Genomic DNA, 23334 nt, shown 5'->3' on the forward strand with positions numbered 1-23334 from the left:
TGGGACAGTGGTATTATTAAAAAGATTTGTCCTGCTGTCCTACTTTTATGTTTTGTCTGACTCACACATGTCAAACTCTGGCCTGTGGGCCAAATTTGGCCCTCGATATAATTATATTTGGCCCGCGATATAATTATATTTGGCCCGCAAGATCATTTCAAAAATGTATTAGAGGTGGCCCGCCCTGCAGCGAGAGCCGATGCTGTTTTTTGGTAATGTCACCCCCACCATCCTCCCCCTTCATTGCACCCCCTAACTATCCCCTCCCCCCTAAAACCACCCCCCTTAAAAGATGGCCAAAATATTCTCAAAAAGGAATCCAGAATGGTAAAGTTCCACAAACCTTCTGCTGGGAATCCTAACTACACCCGGGCATCAGATCCACGGGTTGCGGAGGGAGCAAGAGTGTTGCAGGTTGACCGTGCAAACTTTGAGAACGGGGAAAACAAAATTGTAACACGAGAAGTCTGTCGATGTATCAGCCGGCAAGCCAGTTGGAAGGCTCCCCGCAGAACCAGTCACTTCTCCCACCTGTCGAGCGGTGCGGCGGATTGGCGAGCGCCTGTGATTTCCTGTCGGCGTGACGGGCATGGCAGGCTGCGCTCGACCCCGGGCAGCACGAGCCCCGCGCGACTGGCACCGGATGGCCCTTCCACAGCGCGAGCGCACTTCTCCCGGTCGCCACGGCCTTCAGCGTTTGCACCCGCGCGGACCTCAGGGACAGCTGGTTCGGCCCTGCACGTGAAGAGAGAGATGGTGGCTGTCCGCAAAGGCTGATCGGCAGCGCGCTGGGCCTGAGTGGGTGGGTAAGCAGGGGTGGGCAGAGGGTGTAGGTGAGGAGTAATGGGCAGGGGAAGTTATGGTGGTGCGAGGGGCAGTTAGAGGGAGGGATGAGTAGAAGGAGGGGTGGATAGGGAAGAGGTAAAAGGGGAGGGGCAGGGTGAGTAGGGGAGGGGTGATTAGAGGGTGAGAGACGGGTAGAGGGAGGAACAGGTTGAGGGGAGAGGCAGTAGAGGGGCGTGTATAGGATGGGGTGGGTAGAGGCAGAGCGAGTGGAGTGAGGGGTGAGTAGAGGTTGGGTAAAGGACTGGTCAGGTAGAGGGATGGTGGGTCAAGGGTGAATAGAGGCTTAGAGCCTGAGGAGTGAGCAGGAAATGCTGAGTCCTGATGCAGGCCAAAATGGACACAGCCTGTGAATGCTGACTACATCTCCACAGGGACCAAATATGTTTCCCTCAGGTCAAGCAAAGGGTGAACTTGAGCTACCTACTCCTGACCTGCAACATTATCCTCCTAAAGTTATATCCTAAAGTTTAACATTACATATGTTGAAAGAAGAGAAAACATGCAGATGTTGTTGAAAATTTTCAATAAATATTTAGTTCGGCCCTCGACTTCGTCCAAGTTTTTAATTTTGGCCCTCCGTGAATTTGAGTTTGACACCCCTGCTATAGATCAGTACTTGCAGTAGATTTTACCACTGTCTTTTATAACTTGTGTGTTTGTGTGTTTTATTCCTGCTACAATTTCCCACACTCTTCTATTAATTGTCATGTTGCAAAACCTTGTGTCCAGGCTCGTCTCTCTTGAACCTGACACTTTCTTAACACAACAATGACCAGTGCGGGGACCGACAGTGGGCCACCGGGAGAGTCTCCAAACAGCCCTCCACCAGCCCCCAATGATAGCAGTGATGGCTAGTGAGCAACGCAGCGACTATAATCACTGTCAGTGTTAATCACCATTATCACCCCTATTTCAACTTGGCATATATGAACAGGAGATTATTTTTGAGCCATTTTTGGGGAAAAAAAAGAGGGTCTAACATGCCGTCAAATACTGTATGTTATAAGTGACACTTGAAGCTGACGTGTTACATGTTCCATTTTCTTTGTTCCCAAAATGCCAGCTTACTGTGTAAAATGACACACTGACCCAGCATTATGCCGGCTTTGGTCAGTTCTGTGCAAAAATCTCTAATGACTCTCTATTACCTTCCACAAATGCTGCTCGACTCATTGAGTTCCTGCCTCATTATGTACGTTTCACAAGAAGGAGGTGACGGTCTCATTTAAACCCACACCTTAGGGAAGTCCTTCTCAGCATTGAACTGTTTTTCACATTTCAAATGATTTTATCATTTCACAGTTGAGAAAAATTAAGTTATGCTTTGTATCTACTACTGGAATTTATTTGAAATCTACAAAAATAGAGAGATTTTGCTTTAAATGATTATTCATTGATTTTTGCCTTAGCTTTAGAAGTATCATCTTAGAATCCAGCATCATCTACAAAAAACTGACTATATCTCTCGATCTTGTTAGCTACCATTGTTTCTCTAGAGGCAGTGACAATGTTTAAAAAAATAAGTTGTTGCCTATTTAAAATAGAACGGAGGCTTTTTTTTCCTTCTTTCTAAAGGCCTTTTCATATCAGGTCTCCGCCTAGAGGCTGGCTACAAGAGCAATCTAAAACTTAAAACTTACCTTTCAGACAGCAGTCTTAAAAGGCTGATCCAGTGTCCCATTCACATCGAGAGGTGCCCCGTAGCGCCCTCCGGAGCTGATGGAGGCAGGAAAACTAGTGCCGTAGCACCACCCATCATAAATATGGGGAAAAGCAATGGCCGTCTTCCCTACCCATCATTCCCCCATGCATTTGGAACTGTTCTGGGAACCACAGAGTGGTTCCAGGTGCACGGAGGATTATGGGTAGGGAAGACAGCCATTGCTCTGCCGCGTTTTGTGCTGCAGATAGCCGTCCCGAAAGACAAAGTAGCCCAGTGAGGCTGTCACAGCCTGCACCGGCCACCCCCTGATGGCTCCCGCTGACTCCTATGGCTCCCGCTGCCCCAATGAACCCCGGTGACAGCTCCTATTGCCCCATTGGCCCATGCTGATGGCTCCCGCTGGCCCAACAGCCCCTGCCGCCCCACCAGCTTCCGCCCGCCATCCTGCCTTGAGGGGGTCATGGAGGGAGAGGGGTGAATGGGGGGGGATGAGTCACGGGCTGACAACATCATCAGCCTGACCCTAACCAGCGGCTTGGAGCGGCTGTGCATTCAGATCAGGCGGCAGAGCGCAGCACTCCACCAATTATCTTTCCCTGAGAAGTGATGGAATCAGCGCCTAAGAGCTGACCACCACACATTCAGAAAGGTATGGGCAAAGTACGTCCGCTTTTACAGATGGGTGTTTTCCCTGCTTGAAAGAATCTTCAAGAACTTCCTTCTTCAAAAGGCAGTACTAGCAGCATCTTTGAATATTAAGTTAGAGGTAGAAAAATTCCCATTGAGTAAGGTGTGAAAGATTACTTGGAATAGGTATGAATGCAGAGTTAATGTGACAATCAGGTGAGCCACTGAGTTCTTGAGTACCAGAGTGTCTCAAAAGGAAAGTTTCATACTCCTATATTTAATTTGTATATTCAAATACTTGTTGCTTTCATCAGTTTACCCAATTCAGAGGACAATGGAAGCTAAGCACTGATAAAAATTAGTTCTTGTGAGAACCTAGTTATGGATGCATTTAAAAAAAACTGCATTATATTACCACAGAAACAAATCAAGAGAATTTTTTTCTATTACATTTTTTGTGATTACGTTCAGTTATGACTCTTACACAGACGCTGAGAAGTGAGAAATTTGCTCAAATTTCCAGCAACACGGGGTATGTAAAAAAATTGTGACAAAATTAGTAGCTAATTTCCATCCTAACATTTTTCCTGTAGGAGCCTGAGACATTTTTACAGACCACCTGCAGTCTAAACTGAACTGTGGATGGTCTGCCACAATAAGCTAATGAACACGACGTACAAGAGGACACAGATGACAAGTTCAGCTCATCGCATGTCATCACCAACCTACCAACAGCCAGTGTCTTGCTGAAGAGGAACCTGGCAAGTAATTGGATCAAAGCATGCAAAACAAACTTGCCGGTCTCAAATTAATTTTCAGCAAACCTATTGGTGATTGTCAGAATTCATTCAATATCTAAGGCAAACATGGATATCTGGGGGAGATCGCAGATGCATTGCATTCGGCATAATTTGAATTTATGCTTCAATCGGGTGGTGTTTCATTCATGTCCTCTCCCCCATGCCTAAGTATTCATGGGAAAGAAATTCAAACTACTACTTCAACAAATCTTTGGCCTACGCTAATTATTTTCATCTTTAACTTGCATACTTTCGTGATCCCATTCTGGTACAGAACTTAAAATAACACTGGGCTCACAATTGCAAATAGACAAATGCTTGTTCCTGCGACCAACCTCGCATCACTCTGCAATCTTCTGGTGGATTAGAGGCAATCATTTGCTGAATATAATTCAAAACAATATGATTAAATGTAGAGAGATGTTAAGTGAGTTTAATGAACCTGGATTGCACTTGTCACTGACCAGTGTAGTGACACTGAATCGGACGTAGGTTGTACGACCGAGTCGACTGTTGACCCATGTCTACCTTCTAACACCACCTCAACAGAGGAAGTCAGTGTAAGTGTAAATCATATTTTTTTAATGACTAAAATACAATGCTACAAATATCAAGCTATTAAAGATGCAAGCCGGGCGGGCGAGGGGAAGAGACCGGCAGTGCGAGTCAGGCGGGCGAGTGGGAGAGACCAGCAGCGTGAGTCGGGTGGGGGAGGGGGAGAGTCCGGCAGCGTTAGTTGGGTGGGTGAGGGGGGGGGAGACAGGCAGCACAAGTCAGGCGGGCGAGGGGGAGGAGACCAGCAGCGAGTCGCATATTAAAGGTCAAAGAGACGCATGTGGCTCGTGAGCCACAGTTGGCCACCCCTCTCCTATAGGAACAGCCACTCCGGAGATAAGTATGCAAATTTAGTGCGGGAAATTATTGGAACTTGTGTATAAGAACCAAAATAGATCCTGCAGTCTGTTCTTTGTTTGGCACAATCAATGACCGCTCGCAGACACGAAGCAAGAATCAGAGGCTTTATTGATCAGAAGACCCAGACGTGCTTCGACATGCTGTTGGCTCACATCCAAGGCAGGTATGAGGGAGGAGACTAGGGTTCTCAGCCTTTATTAGGGGACCTTATGGGGAGGGCTACAGGTACAGCAGGCGGGCCAGCCTGCCCAGGCCAGTGAGGACATGCCCGCAGTATCATGTTCCATCACACTCTGGAAATCAGTTTCAACAGTGAGTCAGAAAGTTGAGCAAAACCACCTGAGAAAAGTTACCTAAAGCATCACCTCTCACTCCTGAAATCCCATGTACATTATCATGTACATTAAGCTGACTGGCAACAATATAAAAAACAGCATTTGTTTTTGGTTATGTTGATTAATTGAAGTGTTGGGCTGTTATAAGGTAATGATAACTGATACAGACATTAGTGGAGAGAGTAGAGAGCACAAAGTTCCTCAGAGTCTAGTTATGTATCCTGAGCACACATCTCCTCGCTTGTCAGGAAGGCACAACACTGACTGCACTTCCTGAGAAGTCTAAAGCGGACAAGGCTACTGACCACCATCATGTCAACCTTCTTCAGGAGCTCTTTCAAGAGCTGGCTGGGTGCATCACAGTGTGGTACAATTGCTTCAGAGAAATGGATTCCAGGTTGATAACAGTGGCAGAAAATATAACTGGGGTCTCCTTGCCCCTTCCATCAATGTGATCTACCAGGAACTTTGTCTGAAGAGAGATATCAAAATCATTGAGGACTCCTACCATCCCACACATAGTACCTTTCAGCTCTTCCCATCGGGAAAGAGATACAGGAATATCAGAGCCAGCACCACCAAACTGTGAAACAGCTTCTTTCCATGAGCACTGAACTACTAAAGGTACTGCTCACACCACCTATTAGAGACTTTACTATTTACTAAACAGTATTTATTTATTTTTTATATACAGTGCCCTCCATAATGTTTGGTAGAAAGACATTTTTTACTTTTATTTGTCCCTGTGCTCCACAGTTTTAAATTTGTAATTAAACAATTCACATGCAATTAAATTGCACATTCCAGATTTTATTAAAGGTTATTTGTATTCATTTTAGTTTGATCCTGAAGAAATTGCAGCACTTTTTATACAGTTCCCCAATTTCAGGATACCATAATGCTTGGGACATTTGGCTTTACATGTGTTTGAAAGTACTCAGCAGGGTTGGTATCATGGGCGGGCATTTGCAGGCCATGCCCCCCCACCCCATGAGTTATTCTGCCCGCCACCCATCCACCCACAGCACAAGCATCACTGGGTGACACCATCAAAGGGGTGTCACCAAAATGAATCACTTGGTTTTGTCAGCACGTGCTATAAACATACATCTTCTACGTCAGAGGGAAGAGGAAGTGTGATGGCAGAGGCCAATCCCTGTTGATTGAGTTTTCGAATGGTAGGTTGTGCACCCCCACCCTCTGTGGTTACCCTAATGCCCCCACCCCCCAATTAGAATTGTTCTGATGCCAACTCTGCTACTCAGGTAGGTTTAATTACTTCATTGGTGCAGATATAAGAGAGCAAGGCTTGCTTCTAAGCTTTTAATAACCTTTTGAGTGTGCAGTTGCCATTTTTCAACATGAGGACCAGAGTTGTGCCAATGAAAGTCAAAGAAGCCATGATGAAGCTGAAAAAAAAACCCAAGAATAAAACAGAAAGAGGTATCACCCAAACTTCAGGATTGCTAAAATCTACTGTTTGGGACATCATTAAGAAAGGGCGTACTGGTGAGGAAAGTAATCGCAAGGGTACTTGTAGGCCAAGCATTGGCTTATCTAGAGTATGGCAGGTGGGGCAGAGAGCAGGGGTGCACCATTGTCCTCACCTAACCTGCCCAATAATTAATCTCTATTCCAGGAGTGCAATGCTGCGCTAGAGGCTCACTTGAATGCCCTAAAGCACTGCTCCCGGCTGACATCTCAACAGGCCAATTCAGGGCCACTGCATCATGCAAGCGGCACCTAACAGTAGCTCAATCTGGGATCAATGGGAAAAAATGGCTTTCTTCCCCTACCCATAATCTCCCACACAGGGAGAACTGCCCAAGATGGCTATTTCCCCATTGATCCCCCATTGAGCCGCTTGCACTGGCGAGGGGCCCTGAAGGCCGAAGTGGCCTGGTGAGGTGCCGAAGGTGGGCGGCCAGGGGGGCTGTCACAGCCCACCCTGACCACCCACTGACGGCTCCTCGGCCACTGACTACCCTGCTGACAGCCCGCCCTGGCCACTCGCTGACTGCCGCCTGATGGCTCCTGCCAACAGCCCACCCTGGCTACCCACAGATATTTTCCAATTAATACCTTGCCGAATAAATAATCTGTGAGTTGATAGGTATTATTGTTATTAATTTATTTAAGCATTGCATCACATAAAAATAATAAATGCTCATTGATGATTTATTTAATGGAACAACAAACTGAACAAAGTAGTTCAAAGTATAGAATAAAATCTTAACTAAATACATTACTTCGTAGAGTGGCAACCTGTATCCACAACTTGTGTGTGGGGTGGCTTTTGGTGGGGTGGGGGGGGGGAGGGGTGCCAATGTTAGTGGCAGCCCTAAAGTACCACTTGACCTAGATATGTCACTAAAGCCAAGGAAGACCCCCACTGCTGATGACGGAAGAATTCTCATCATAATCCCCACACCTGTCCGACAAACCAAAAACACTCTTCAGGAGTTAGGTCTGCTGTCTGCAAAAGACTTCATGAACAGAAATACAGAGGCGACACAGTAAAATGCAAAACACTAATTAGTCACAGAAATATTTAATAGAGCCTGCAGAATTCTGGACAAAGGTCCTGAGGACAAGATTAACCTGTATCAGAGTAATGGCAAGAGCAAAGCATGGAGGAACTGCCCAAGATCAAAAGCATACCACCTCATTTGTGAAACTTGGTACTGTAGTGGGGGTGTTATTGTCTGGGCATGTAAGGCTGCCACAGGCACTGATGCATTTGTCTTCATTGATGATGTAACTGCTGATGGCAGTAGCAACATGAATTCTGAGATATATAGGGGTGCAGAGCTCCAGCAACTCAAGGGGCTGCTCCGTGGTATTCTGGACATACAAGGACTTACCTGTTTCTTCCACAACCAGTCATCCCCATTCCTCATCCAACCATTCGCTCTCAATTATACCACGCCAAATACAGCATGGTGGCCACCAAGACCAGGTATCGTGAGACCTCCTAGTTACTGTTTTTGGTGAGTTCCAGCACCTAAAGAAAAATGAGCACTGCCCTCTGGGTGTATAGAAACATCTTATTTGCACAAACATCAAGTTCGTGCAAATGCCTGCAAACTCATTGGATGACACTTCATCCTACAGCAAGACAATAGTCCCAAACATACTACTGAAGCAACAAAGAGGATGTTCAAAGCTAAAAAACTGGAAAATTCTTGTGGTAAACCACTGTTATACTATGATTGCCTACTGCTGGCTGGACCTGCCTCCTGAGACTGACCCTACCCATTACCCCTTGCATGCTCCCCAGTCTTCTTACCACGATCAGGTTGGTTGGTGCTCCAATCTATAGTCAATAAAAGCCTATCAGTTTCACAACCTCAGTCTTTTGTGGTAATTGATGATGCATCAATTTTATTGACTATAATTTTTCAAAGAAAACGGAGCAATACCTGAAATCAGAGAGACTCAACATAGACCCTCGATCCTCTAATGCCCCAAACACGTTCAAACTCTTGCTACAATGCTTTGAAGACTTCCTGACGGCAGCCACGAATATTGTTAACACGGATGAGGACAGACTGAAAATCCTTGCGAGTTGGACCCTTGGTCTTCCCAATGATCAATGACGCCAAATTGTACATGGAGGCCATGAATTCACTGAAGGTCCAGTATCGTAGAAGAGTAAACGAGGTCTATGCACAGCACCTCCTAGACATCAGGAAGAAGCGACTTGGTGAATCGAGCACAAAGTACCTCCAGGCCCTCTGCAAGATGCACCTGATCAAGGCTACTCATCCCTTGAAGCATCTGAGCATCAACTTCAAGGGGCCTCTCCTTTCCTCGAATAAGAACATAAACTTCCTCACAGTCGTCGATGAATATTCCCACTTCCCTTTCGCCATCCCCTGCCCAGACATGACCACAGCTACAGTCATCAAGGCCCTCCACAATATCTTTATGCTATTTTGGTACCCCACTTCATCCACAGTGATTGTGAGACCTCATTCATGAGTGACAAGCTGCATCAGTACCTGCTGGCTATGGGCATTGCCACGAGCAGGACCACCAGCTACAATCTCAGAGGGAATGGGCAGGTGGAAAAGGAGAATGTCACAGTCTGGAAAGCCATCACCCTGGCCCTGAGGTCAAGGGGCCTCCCCATCTCCCAGACACACTCCACTCTGTACAGTCACTCTTATGTACAGTCACTAACAATATGCCTCATGAACATATATTTGCCTTCCCTAGGAAGTCTACATCTGGGATTATGCTGCCTGCCTGGCTGAACTCACCGGGAATGGTCCGCTTCAGAAGCATGGCAGGCAATCAAAGACAGACCCACTGGTAAAGAGGATTAGCGTCCTCTGCGCAAATCCCCAGAATGCCTATATAGCCTTCCCCAATGGGCGCAAGGAAACAGTCTCCATCCAGTATTTGGCACTATAAGGTATCCCTTTGACCACAATCAACCATCAATAGGCCCTCCCTCCTGCCATCTTCGGGATCCTTGAACCTGGTACTGACCACACTCCACCCCCAGCAACTGTGTCACCCATGATGCACCAGCACCACACTCCCTCCTCCCTTCACCTGTCCCTTTCCCCTGGTGAACTGTAACTGGTGACAACACTCCAGCCACACAAGCTGCCCATGGTGCCATAGCGGCCCCCCCAACCATTACCTCGTCAGTCGCTGTGGCAGAGGAGACCCCTGACAGACTTGATCTGTAAAATATGTATATGTGTAAATAATTTGCTTCATTTCTTTTCTCTCTCATTCCGCAGGACTCTTCTTAAAAAGGAGGGGTGAATGTGGTTAACCACTGTTAACTATGATTAGCTACTACCAGCTGAAGATGCCTCCCAAGACTGATCCTACCCATTACCCCTTGCATGCTATGCAGTCTTCCTTCCATGAAGAGTCGATGAGGTTGGTTGCTGCTCCAGACTATAGTCAATAAAAGATTTTCAGTTTCACAACCTGTCTTTTGTGGTACATCAATTCTTGAATGGCAAGTCAGATTTAAATGCAATTGAGCATGCCTTCCATATGCTGAAGGGAAAACGCAAGGGGACAAGCCCCTAAAACAAGCAGGAGCTGAAGATAATTGCAGTAGAGGCTTTGCAGAGCATCACCAGAAAAGATATTCAGCACCTGGTAATGTCTATGAATCACAGACCTCAAACCATCATTGCATGCAAGGGATTTGCAACAAAGTACTAAATATGACTAATATACATACCATTGCTATGTTCCAAATATTATGGTGTCCTGAAATTAGAAGTCTATATATTAAAAAGTGCTGTAATTTCCACATGAAATTAAAATCTATACAAATAACCATGAATAAAATCTGAAATTTGAACTTTAATCAAATGCAAATTGTTTGATTACAAATTTAAAACGTTGGAGCACAAGGGCAAAAATAGTGTCTTTGTCCTAAACATTATGGAGGGAACTGTATGTCTATTTGAAATGCATACGTATTGTTATGTCTGGTTATGTGTTTGCATCAAAACCCAGAGAACGCTGTTTTGTCAGGTTGTACTTGTGCGATCAGATGAGAAATGAACTTAAAGTAAGCAGCACCATCTAACAAAAAGAAACAAAACAAAACTGCACACACTGGAAATCTGAAACCAGAACAGAACGTGGTGAAATTACTCAGGAAGTCAAGCAGCACCTGTGCAAGAAAAGCAGAGTTGTTATTCCTGATCAAAGGCCTTTCAACAGACAAAGTCTCTTTGACCTAAAACATTAACACCGTTTCTCACCACAAATGCTTCCTGATCTGTTGAATTTTTCCAGAATATTTGTTTTTTTGTTTCAGTGCCATTACATTCCTCAGGGATAATTAATAACTACAAATAATGATTTAAGATTTTTTTTTAAAACCTAACTTTTAGTGCAATGGTCCAGTAAGTTTAAGTGTTCTCCTGCTGTGACTCCACTGATTACAGTTGTATGCCTCACAGAAATGGCAAACTCTGTTTCTTTTTTTAAAAAAAAATATTTTTCACACTATGAACCATATCAATCAAAATACACACAAACATTTCCCTCTTGATACAGTCATTTTCTCCCCTTTCCCCCCCCCTCCCTTCCCTCCCTCCTTCCCACCTCCCTCCAAACCCATTAACATATACAATACAATAAACCCATTAAACAATGTCATCACACAATGAAAATAAACAAGAAAATTGTGTCATCTACTTTTACACACTGGGTCAGTTCATTTTATCATTTTAGGGGGTGGAGGTCTGCAGTTGGCCCTCTCTGTTGTGTTCCATGTACGGTTGCCAACTTTGTTCAAATAATGTGACTTTATTTTTTAAATTATATGTTATTTTTTCCAATGGAATACATTTATTCATTTCTATGTGCCATTGCTGTACTCTCAAGCTCTCTTCTGATTTCCAAGTTGACATGATACATTTTTTTGCTACAGCTAAGGCTATCATAATAAATCTTTTTTGTGCTTCATCCAGTTTGAGGCCTAATTCTTTACTTCTTATATTACTTAGAAGAAAGATCTATGGATTTTTTGGTATGTTGCTTTTTGTGATTTTGTTTAATACCTGATTTAGTTCTTTGCAAAACTTTTTCACTTTCTCACATGCCCAAATTGCATGTACTGTTGTTCCCGTTTCCTTCTTACAGTGAAAACATCTATCTGATATTGTTGGGTCCCATTTATTTAACTTTTAGGGCATGTGTAACCAATTATATTGTATCATGTGTAACCTCATGTTTATTATACTTCTCATAGTTCCGGAGCATAGCTTTCCCCATATTTCATTTTTTATCTTTATGTTTAGATCTTGTTCCCATTTTTTTGGGGGGTTTATAGCTTATTTCATCATTTTCTTTCTCTTGCAGCTTGATGTACATGTTTGTTATAAATCTTTTACAAGTCCAAAGGAAAAGGTGACAGTAAATGGATATATATAGAACCAAATTAAATTAAGCAGGTCAACTAGGCAGGGATGTCCACTATCTCCATCACTGTTCGCTTTAGCAATAGAACCATTAGCAGAACTGATAAGAACAGAAAATAAAAGGGATAAAAATAAAAGAGAAGGAATATAAAATATTTCTATTTGCAGATGATGTCATAGTATACTTAACAGAACCAGAATTATCAATAAAAGAATTACATAAAATTCTGGCAGGACTGGACAGAGTGGATGCAGATGGGATGTTTCCAATGATGGGAAAATCCAGAACCCGGGGCCATGGTTTGAGGATAATAGGCAAACCATTTAGGACCGAGATGAGAGGAATTTCTTTACCCAGAGGGTGGTGAATCTGTGGAATTCATTGCCACAGAGGGCAGTAGAGGCAGGTTCATTAAATATATTTAAGAGGGAATTAGATCTATTTCTTCAGTATAAGGGTATTAAAGGTTACGGAGAGAAGGCGGGGACGGGGTACTGAACTTTAAGATCAGCCATGATCTCGTTGAATGGCGGAGCAGGCTCGAAGGGTCGTATAACCTACTCCTGCTCCTATCTTCTATGTTTCTATAAGAAATTGAAGGAATATGGAGAAATATTGGGGTACAAGATCAACCGCAAATAAAAGTGAAGCGATGCCAATGAATAATGCGGATTACACAAAGTTTAAAAAAGAATCACCATTTAAATGGCAAACACAAGCAATCCGGTACCTAGGTATTAGACTAGATAATAATCTAGGCCATCTATACAAATTAAATTATCAGCCATTAATGAAGAAATTACAAGATGACTTAGAACATTGGAAAGATTTACCACTAACACTGATAGGAAGGGTAAATTGCATTAAAATGAATATCTTCCCAAGGATACAATACCTATTTCAATCATTACCAATTCCCTTAACAGAGTAATTCTTCAATGAGCTAAAGAAAATAATAAGGAAATTCTTACAGAAAGGGGAAAACCAAGGATAGCGCTAGATAAATTAAGAGAATGGTACAAACAAGGTGGTTTGCAGCTACCAAACTTTAAAAATTATGATAGAGCAGCACAATTAAGATATCTATCAGATTTTTATCAAACAAGGGAAAAACCAGATTGGACCAGGTTAGAGCTAGATAAAATAGGGGAGAAGGTACCAGAACACATACTTTATAATTGGGATGAAAAACTGGTGCAATATAGAAGTTCACCAGTACTGCACCATCTGCTCAACATTTGGAAGAAGATTCACGTAGATTCACTTTCCTTTAGAGAATTGGAAAGAAAAGGGATTAAAAGAATAGAAAATTGTTTTTTGGGAAATAATTTATTATCATTTGAACAAATGAAGTACAAATATGGAATAACTCACGGTACAATGTTTGCACACCACCAACTGTAAACCTACTTAAAGGACAAATTGGGAAGCTGGCTGAGATTACCAGAAGGAAGCAGCTTTGAATATGTGATTACAGACACAATGATAAGCAAACTCTGTTTCTTGACAAGAAGTTTCAATAGGGCATTTGCCCCATGTGCTGAGCAAGGGTTGTCTGAGAAGTGGAGCATCAAGATTTGAGAGGATATGGGGCAAATGATTCACCATGGGATCCACAATGAATTAATTGTTGGATTCAGAATTGGTTTGTCTATAGAAGACAGAGGGTAATGGTGGAATGGTGTTACTATAGCTGAAGGTCCCTGAACATGGTGTTCCACATGGATCAGTGTTCGGGTCTCTGTTTTTTGTAAATATAAATAAATTTTTATAAATATATAAATGACTTGGATAAATAAGTGGGTCAAGTTGCAGATTGGTATAGGTGTGGACAGTGGGAAGGATATCAAAGTGTACAACAGGATATAGATCTGTTATTGATTTGGGCAGAGAAAGGGCAAGTGGAGATTAACCTAGTTAAATATGAGATGTTGCACACTTGTAAGGAGACAGTAGACAGTTAATGCCAGGACTCATAAAAGCATTGATGTGCAGAGGAATCTGGGAGTTCAGGTTTATAGCTCATTGAAAGTGGCCACACAAGTAGAAAGGGTGGTATAAAAGGCCTGTGGAACACTGAATATTAAAGTATGTTGTAGCTTTCTAAAACTTTGGTTCTGTCGTACTTGGAGTACACTATGCAATGCTGATTGCCCCATCACAGGAAGGATATGAAGATTTACCAGGATGTTGCCTGGATTAGAGGGTAGGATCTCTGGGGAGAAGTTAGACAAACTTGAGTCTAACATTGAAAACTGAGGGGAAATCTGACAGAATTTTTTAAATTATGAGAGACATGTCTCGGGGAGATTGTATGAATCTTTCACCCAGATTAAAAATGTCACACACTATAGGATTTGAATTTAAAGTTGGGGAGTTTTAGCAAGATGTGCAGGGCAAAAAAAAATTATACACAGAGAGTGGTAACTGTCTGGAACAGGCTGTCAGGGCTAATGGAGCAAGCAGGAAGATATTTAACATTTAAGAGGATTCTAGATAGACATGTAATGTGCAGGGTATAGAGGGATATGTATCATGTGTAGGCAGCAGAACTTGAATTTAATTTGGACATCAGGTTCTGCATAGTCACATGGACCAAAGTGCCTGTTCCCATGCTGTTCTGTTTCCTGTTCTATGTTTCATATAAGCTGTGGCATCTTCTGCCTGCACAGAGAACTTTCAGAGCCATGTTAATGAGGGCATAAAAATAGCCTCTTAAACTATATTCATTAGGTTTCACTTCAAAGGACGTTAAGTTTCGTTTCAGTTGTATAGTTGCTGGAAGCAGGACTAGGAAGTTGGGGGATAGGTGTCTGGCAATGGTGGGGTGGGGGGATGGTGATGTCTAGGGTTGTTGGATGTGAGACACAGGAACTCTGGTCTCTGATCATTTCTAACAAAACAAACATTTGCCAGTGCCTGAATGAAATGACAGGAGGGGCAGGGAGAGGAGCACCACTGGCATGATGTCATAGATGAATATGGGAGGAAGGGCAGAGGAGAGAACGTGCCTACATAATGATCATACCTTGATGGAAGGCTCAGGTTCAAAACGTTGGTTATGTATATAAAGTATGCTGTGTGACCTGCTGAGTTTCTCAATTATTGTGTTTTTATTAACCTCATTTGATTCTTATTTATTCTATCTCATGCAAAGTTCACTGAAGATCAGTTATGAACAGGACAAGATGATTTTCTTTCTGCCCTGAGTTTGAGATGCTATAGACAGGGAGATAAAAAGCATTGCTTATTATCTCTGTTTTATGGCAAATACAGCTCCAATTTGTAAAATGGGGCAAGAATCACAGTGAACGAGGAATCAGAATGACAAAATGAAATTGAAGTTAGGGGGTTTTAGCAAGATGTGCAGGGCAAAAAAAAAATATACAGAGAGTGGTAGCTGTCTGGAACAGGCTGTCAGGGCTAATGGAGCAAGCAGGAAGATATTTAACATTTAAGAGGATTCTAGATAGACATGTAATGTGCAGGGTATAGAGGGATATGTATCATGTGTAGGCAGCAGAACTTGAATTTAATTTGGGCATCAGGTTCACATGGACCAAAGTGCCTGTTCCCATGCTGTACTGTTTCCTGTTCTGTTTCATATAAGGTGTGGCATCTTCTGCCTGCACAGAGAACTTTCAAAGCCATGTTAATGAGGGCACAAAAATAGCCTCTTAAACTATATTCGTTAGGTTTCACTTCAAAGGATTTGCAATGAAGCTATGCCAAAATGAATCCAAAATAGGATAAATAAAATGTTATGAATTTCTGAAATGGTGCCTATCATTACTCTCCATTAGGCATCAGAAATGCCTCCAATAACATGCTGTAATTTCTTTGCAGTTGGCAGAATGAAACAATAAATTATACATTCCTCAAAGACAATTAATGTCACAAATCCATTTGAAACCAATGAGCAACAAAAAAGTCAGAGATTAGATTGCAGGAAGGGTTCGTGACCAAAGCCGCTAAGGTCATTAAGGAAAATTACTCTTCCGTAAAGGAAAAGTGTTGGGGAGCAGTAAAGAGTTCCTACAAAGTTGCTTGAGGACTCGAATCTGAAATTTAGAATAGTCCATAATATTGGAGCCAAAAGATAGATGAAACTATTGAAAACAGAAACAAAATCAGCTCAAGTCAAATGCCAGATCACAGGCAGTTTCTGATTAAAGGGAATTTAAATGCAATGTAGTCATGGTTAAAGGAAGCAACTATTTCGAAGAAGACCTCTATGACATTACAGCAGGAAATTGAGAAATGTGTACGAAGTACAGAAGAGAAATTTTAAAAAATCAATGCAACAGATGAGTACTTCAACATTGTAAATATGGATATATTATAATTGTTTAGTTCAGCTTTTGAACACTGAAATTTAAAGGATGTCTGTCTTTCCTTGAAGAGATGATTCGAGTATCTGCTGAAATATCACAAGATGTTGTTGAAAGTATTTTTTTAAACCAGTATTGCTTTTAAAAATTAAAAGATTTCATGTCAAATGAACTTGCACCCCAAGCAGAAAGTTTAACCAGTGAGTGCAACTGCTGAGGCCCACATTCCAACTGCCAATATACACTACAAATACCTGTTGCTCTGCACTGGGATTACCAGGTTTTAAAGTCCACTCATAAATACATGATGGAAGGGTATTCCAGCAAGTATTCTTGCAAATGTGTTTTCAAAAGGAATTAAACATAGTTCTTCAGATGGGTTATCCAAAATGTAGTTGGGCAACTCATCAACAAAATTATCATCAATACTGAGGCACCCAATTCCAAAGGGATTAAAATTAATCTCATAATTTTGTATTAAGGATAGAAATGAACAAGACAGTTGCCTTACTACCATCATTATCAATCTTATAATGGAAGCTTGTGTTGGGACAGTCAACAATCATCAACAATGGAATCTTCTGCCAAGATGGGAATGGTGTTAGAACTGCAGGAGTGGGTAAGGAAAGAAAAACTGGATTGCATTGTTTCATGAAGAATCGATCTACCTGAATTACATTTCCTACTACTAATTTTTACATTAATAGCTTTTTCCAAGCAAAGAAAAGCTTGTGTGCAATCAAACTGGATATTTGGAGTATCACACTGCATTATTTTGAGAAGTAGAATTATCATCAAACACCAGCACATTTTAAAATCTGTATTCATTGTTCTAATTATTTACAAATTCTGCTGTTCAACTTCTTTGGAATGCCATTCCCTCCCTTGCAGAGAAGAATCTGCCCTCTGTTACATCTCAGTGTTGCCATTGAAAAAAGTACAAGAAAGCATGAACAGTAAGATTGTGGACCACCAGATTCAAGGAGAGTTTATTCTCCCACTATTATCAGACTCCTGAATGAACAACAAAATTGTTAAAAATTATGTTGCTTTTACTCCATACTAACTGATCTCTCTATCGCCCTTTTTCCACTGGCATCCAGTTAATTGGCTGTGCAGTGTCGTGGGATAGGACACTGTTTGTGCTGTTTCCACTGGGCCATCTTTAACCGGGACACTGACTATTTTTCGACAGAACACAACTCAGCCCCAGGGAATGGAGAGTCTACCGTTGAATGGAATGGATGGAAGTTGTCCTTTTTCCACTGGTTTAATCAGCACACATCAGCTGACACCAGGGATACATTAAGGGTAGAGGCCATCAATCCCCAGCACGATTTGACATCATTTGATGCCAGCGTGCTGATTGTTTTCTTTTTCCACTGGACCCTTAACCGGTTAATTCCCCATTAATTCCTGGGACAAGGTGCCAGTGGAAAAGGGGCTTCTGTATGCCTGCACTGTTAACCATTTGTACTGTGTCTTACTATGTTAGATGTCTGCTGCTCTGCATGCAAAACAATCTCTATCATTGCATTTTGATACATGTAACAATAAACTTAAACTCTAGTTACATCAACTTAAAGATCTGCTACTTTGATCTGAATACTGTTTGTGTTTATTTCTACGGGAAAACACAATATGGTACTTCACTACAGTAGCACGCAATAATGCCAAACTTATTATACATGGTTTTATTTCAATTTACATTCAAATACTTGCTCTTAAATCAAAGTTGAAAAAAAATGCTGGAGCCAAATATCTATAGAAGTTAATTATATAGCTATTGAGGCTTATTTGGGTAAAATAATTTGAACATTATTTTCATTGAGAAATACTCGGCCATATCAGTCTGAGGTAGAAAAATGGCAAGTGGCATATTTACTTCTGTGTGAAATATCAAAAAGCAAAGGAATATAATTTGAACATTCTGAGACAGATAAATAATCAAATGCATTCAATCACATAAAAAAAGGAAAATGGTTATGTGTTATGGTGGCATTTTATTTTCTAATGATATTCCCAAATCAGTGTGTGAAGTCAGGAGAAATTTGAAATTCAATTGAATAGAAAACATATTTTCAGGCAGTAAAATTTATAGCCACTTTATTATACTTTAACCTTTGTTTACTTACCAATTCTCTTTTTTTTTGCGTGCATTTTTCCAAACAAATATTGATAACAAGAAAATTCCCTTGATGACCATACGATTTTATTTATTAGCCCTATTCTACATTATTCCTTTTTTCTACCCTCAGTCCCAGATCTTGGTCCCAGAAGCTTGGGTATCCAATCTTTTCGAGATCAATATATTGATCAAAATTTGTCTTCTTTTGAACATTTATCTATTAAATTTAAAATACCTAAACATTTTGTTTCTGTTATTTACAGATTAGGAGCTTCGTAAATTCTTTCACAGGATTTAGATTTTAACTTGATTTGGGGAAGTACATAATTTTAAACCGAAACATAAAGAATGGCTTTCTGCCCTCTATGAACTGCTCTCAAGATCGAGGGATAGTTCCCTGGGTGGTATTAAGAAATTATGGGAACAAGACTTCCAACAACCTTTTGCCAAAACTATTTTGAAATGTGTTCGCTCATCTTCTCTTCGTGCTAGGCCCTCATTAATTCAATTTAAGGTAGCCCATTGAACCCACTTTTCTAAGGTTCAGTTAGCTCAATGTTAATCCTAGTATTACCTCTAAGGTGGGGGGGGGATGTATAAGTAGGTTGTATCATATGTTTTGGCCACGTCCTTCTCTCTCATTTTTGGTAAGGGGTATTTCACACTTTATTGTGAGCTCTGAATATTAATTGGACTTTGGGAAGATTGAGAGAGAGAGAGATTTATGAACATATTCAAGATCAAACATTCTCCTACTGTCATGTAATAGTAGACAACATGTAATATGAGTGTCCCTTGGAGTAAGAAATATATAGCCACAAATGTGTGGCTGCGTTTTTTTCCAGCTGTCATTGCCACGGAGTATATTTTATTGCCACATGCACAGATCCCGAGACAGAGACCAATTCGGCCTGAACTGCTCGGACCTGAAATCTGTTTGAGACCTCTTTGACTGCGCTGTTAGACCGATGTGCATTGAAAACTTTCACTCTTGCAGACCTGACCAAAACGGCGGAACTTCAATTGCAGAGAATAAATGGCACAAAGTGACAAAAGGGTGAATGAATGATTTTAGTTCCGTGAATTCAACGAAACGAGAGTTTACGCCATCGCAAATCTAACCTTTACCTTCGGAGTAAATCCCTGCCAGAATCTGCAGAACTCTCGGAAGAGTGCTGGGATCCAGAGAGCCGACGAACTTCTCCAGGGTGAGGGCCATTCAAGCGCAACTTTCTCCCCCGGTCACCCGAAGAAACTGCAGTTCATGCGGCGGGAGGCGCCTCCGCCGCCCCGCCCCCTCACGCAGCTTCTCGAACACCCAAACCTGCTGCACGTCCTCCCATCCCGTACCCTCCCACATATTGTAGCAGGTCAAGCTGCCCCCTCCCTTCCCCGGACCCACTCACCCATGCAAGTTGCTGCCCACCTCAACCGTCCTCTTTCCAGTTGCTCAAACAGTCTCCTGCTGCCTGCCACTTTCTCTCCGCATCCTCACTCAGTCCAGGGGTGGTCCACCACATCTCATCCTCCCATCTCCATTCTGATCTCGGTTTGCTTCCCTAGCCACCATATTGCTAGACCACCACAGCTGTAGATAGTTGTCCTACCTTCACAATGGATATCCCACCCCTGTCCTCACTGCAGAAGCAGCTCCAGGCCACCTCCACCACTACTCAGACAAGTTTAAAGCCTTGTTACCCCTCCACCAGACCCAACCCTTTTGCCTCCTGCCCTTGGATAACCAGTCAGTCCAGTATCCTACAAAAACAGACAACCACCACTGTCCACCAGTCACCCGCCCCACATACACACACTTCCTAGGTTGTGGCTGGGTGTCATCTCTGATTACAGTTGTTGATGGTGGGCATTGTGGCTTCAGGGGGGCTGATGATCTTGCTTCAGTGTTGTGTCCCATTTTCTTTGTGGCTTCAGGGGAGCTGATGATCTTGCTTCAGTGTTGTGTCCCATTTTCTTTGTGGCTTCAGGGGGGCTGATGATCTTGCTTCAGTGTTGTGTCCCATTTTCTTTGTGGCTTCAGGGGGGCTGATGATCTTGCTTCAGTGTTGTGCCCCATTTTCTTTGTGGCTTCAGGGGGGCTGATGATCTTGCTTCAGTGTTGTGTCCCATTTTCTTTGTGGCTTCAGGGGGGCTGATGATCTTGCTTCAGTGTTGTGCCCCATTTTCTTTGTGGCTTCAGGGGGGCTGATGATCTTGCTTCAGTGTTGTGCCCCATTTTCTTTGTGGCTTCAGGGGGGCTGATGATCTTGCTTCAGTGTTGTGCCCCATTTTCTTTGTGGCTTCAGGGGGGCTGATGATCTTGCTTCAGTGTTGTGTCCCATTTTCTTTGTGGCTTCAGGGGGGCTGATGATCTTGCTTCAGTGTTGTGCCCCATTTTCTTTGTGGCTTCAGGGGGGCTGATGATCTTGCTTCAGTGTTGTGCCCCATTTTCTTTGTGGCTTCAGGGGGGCTGATGATCTTGCTTCAGTGTTGTGCCCCATTTTCTTTGTGGCTTCAGGGGGGCTGATGATCTTGCTTCAGTGTTGTGTCCCATTTTCTTTGTGGCTTCAGGGGGGCTGATGATCTTGCTTCAGTGTTGTGTCCCATTTTCTTTGTGGCTTCAGGGGGGCTGATGATCTTGCTTCAGTGTTGTGTCCCATTTTCTTTGTGGCTTCAGGGGGGCTGATGATCTTGCTTCAGTGTTGTGCCCCATTTTCTTTGTGGCTTCAGGGGGGCTGATGATCTTGCTTCAGTGTTGTGTCCCATTTTCTTTGTGGCTTCAGGGGGGCTGATGATCTTGCTTCAGTGTTGTGCCCCATTTTCTTTGTGGCTTCAGGGGGGCTGATGATCTTGCTTCAGTGTTGTGCCCCATTTTCTTTGTGGCTTCAGGGGGGCTGATGATCTTGCTTCAGTGTTGTGCCCCATTTTCTTTGTGGCTTCAGGGGGGCTGATGATCTTGCTTCAGTGTTGTGTCCCATTTTCTTTGTGGCTTCAGGGGGGCTGATGATCTTGCTTCAGTGTTGTGCCCCATTTTCTTTGTGGCTTCAGGGGGGCTGATGATCTTGCTTCAGTGTTGTGCCCCATTTTCTTTGTGGCTTCAGGGGGGCTGATGATCTTGCTTCAGTGTTGTGCCCCATTTTCTTTGTGGCTTCAGGGGGGCTGATGATCTTGCTTCAGTGTTGTGTCCCATTTTCTTTGTGGCTTCAGGGGGGCTGATGATCTTGCTTCAGTGTTGTGTCCCATTTTCTTTGTGGCTTCAGGGGGGCTGATGATCTTGCTTCAGTGTTGTGCCCCATTTTCTCTGTAGCATCAAAGGTTCATTCTGAAGAGTAACAGTGTGCAACAACACCAGAAAACTGTAAATTCAATCTGAGGTGCCTGCAAGCTCACACCAAGACACAAGAGAAACCTGTCCGTGAACTACTCTTTGCAGACGATGCCGCTTTAGTTGCCCATTCAGAGCCAGCTCTTCAGCGCTTGACGTCCTGCTTTGCGGAAACTGCCAAAGTGTTTGGCCTGGAAGTCAGCCTGAAGAAAACGGAGGTCCTCCATCAGCCAGCTCCCCACCATGACTACCAGCCCCCCCACATCTCCATCAGGCACACAGAACTCAAAACAGTCAACCAGTTTACCTATCTCGGCTGCACCATTTCATCAGATGCAAGGATCGACAACGAGATAGACAACAAACTCGCCAAGGCAAATAGCGCCTTTGGAAGACTACACAAAAGAATCTGGAAAAACAACCAACTGAAAAACCTCACAAAGATTAGCGTATACAGAGCCGTTGTCATACCCACACTCCTGTTCGGCTCCGAATCATGGGTCCTCTACCGGCATCACCTACGGATCCTAGAACGCTTCCACCAGCGTTGTCTCCGCTCCATCCTCAACATCCATTGGAGCGCTTTCATCCCTAACGTCGAAGTACTCGAGATGGCAGAGGTCGACAGCATCGAGTCCACGCTGCTGAAGATCCAGCTGCGCTGGGTGGGTCACGTCTCCAGAATGGAGGACCATCGCCTTCCCAGATCGTGTTATATGGCGAGCTCTCCACTGGCCACCGTGACAGAGGTGCACCAAAGAAAAGGTACAAGGACTGCCTAAAGAAATCTCTTGGTGCCTGCCACATTGACCACCGCCAGTGGGCTGATCTCGCCTCAAACCGTGCATCTTGGCGCCTCACAGTTCGGCGGGCAGCAACCTCCTTTGAAGAAGACCGCAGAGCCCACCTCACTGTCAAAAGACAAAGGAGGAAAAACCCAACACCCAACCCCAACCAACCAATTTTCCCCTGCAGCCGCTGCAACCGTGTCTGCCTGTCCCGCATCAGACTTGTCAGCCACAAACGAGCCTGCAGCTGACGTGGACTTTTACCCCCTCCATAAATCTTCGTCCGCGAAGCCAAGCCAAAGAAGAAAGAAAGAAGAAAGAAAGAACTTTTACACAACTTCCCTCTGGTTCAAGTGAGTCTAAATTTAAATACACAGTAATGTTCAGCAACAACATTTAGCAAATCATTTTCTTGTGTGTTTTATTATCTAAAACAGGGGTGGGCAACCTTTTAAAAAAAAACCAGATTCCACCTTAAGTAATCCCTATGCCATCGGTGCTCTGTGATTAGTAAGGGATTGCTTAAGATGGTATGTGAGTGGGAAGGGAAGGTTGAGAATCACTGTTCAAGACCCAATTGTTACTGAAATATTTTGTTTGAGAAAAATTATCATTGGCCCAATTGTTTTGGAGTAATGAAACTCTGCACATGACGAGTCAATCAGGT

At 43.1% G+C, this 23334-nt stretch overlaps 1 protein-coding gene across 4 annotated transcripts in view; it reads right to left on the reverse strand.

The window, feature by feature from the left end:
• Positions 1-19849, reverse strand: part of themis (thymocyte selection associated) — an 85558-nt gene extending 65709 nt beyond the window's left edge. For 2 of the 4 annotated variants that reach the window (XM_069886976.1, XM_069886973.1), the window contains exon 1: positions 19686-19773. Coding sequence is in view for 1 of the 4 variants with exons in the window: in XM_069886972.1 (XP_069743073.1) it covers positions 19686-19776 (91 nt within the window). In the remaining 3 variants the exon portion in view is untranslated. Of the gene's footprint in view, positions 1-19685 lie in introns of all 4 variants that reach the window. The other 2 variants (XM_069886972.1, XM_069886975.1) reach the window with 2 other exon arrangements.
• Between the last annotated feature and the right edge of the window lie 3485 nt (positions 19850-23334).

The sequence above is a fragment of the Narcine bancroftii genome, chromosome 6, assembly GCF_036971445.1.
Source record: "Narcine bancroftii isolate sNarBan1 chromosome 6, sNarBan1.hap1, whole genome shotgun sequence".
Classification (NCBI taxonomy): Eukaryota; Metazoa; Chordata; class Chondrichthyes; order Torpediniformes; family Narcinidae; genus Narcine; species Narcine bancroftii.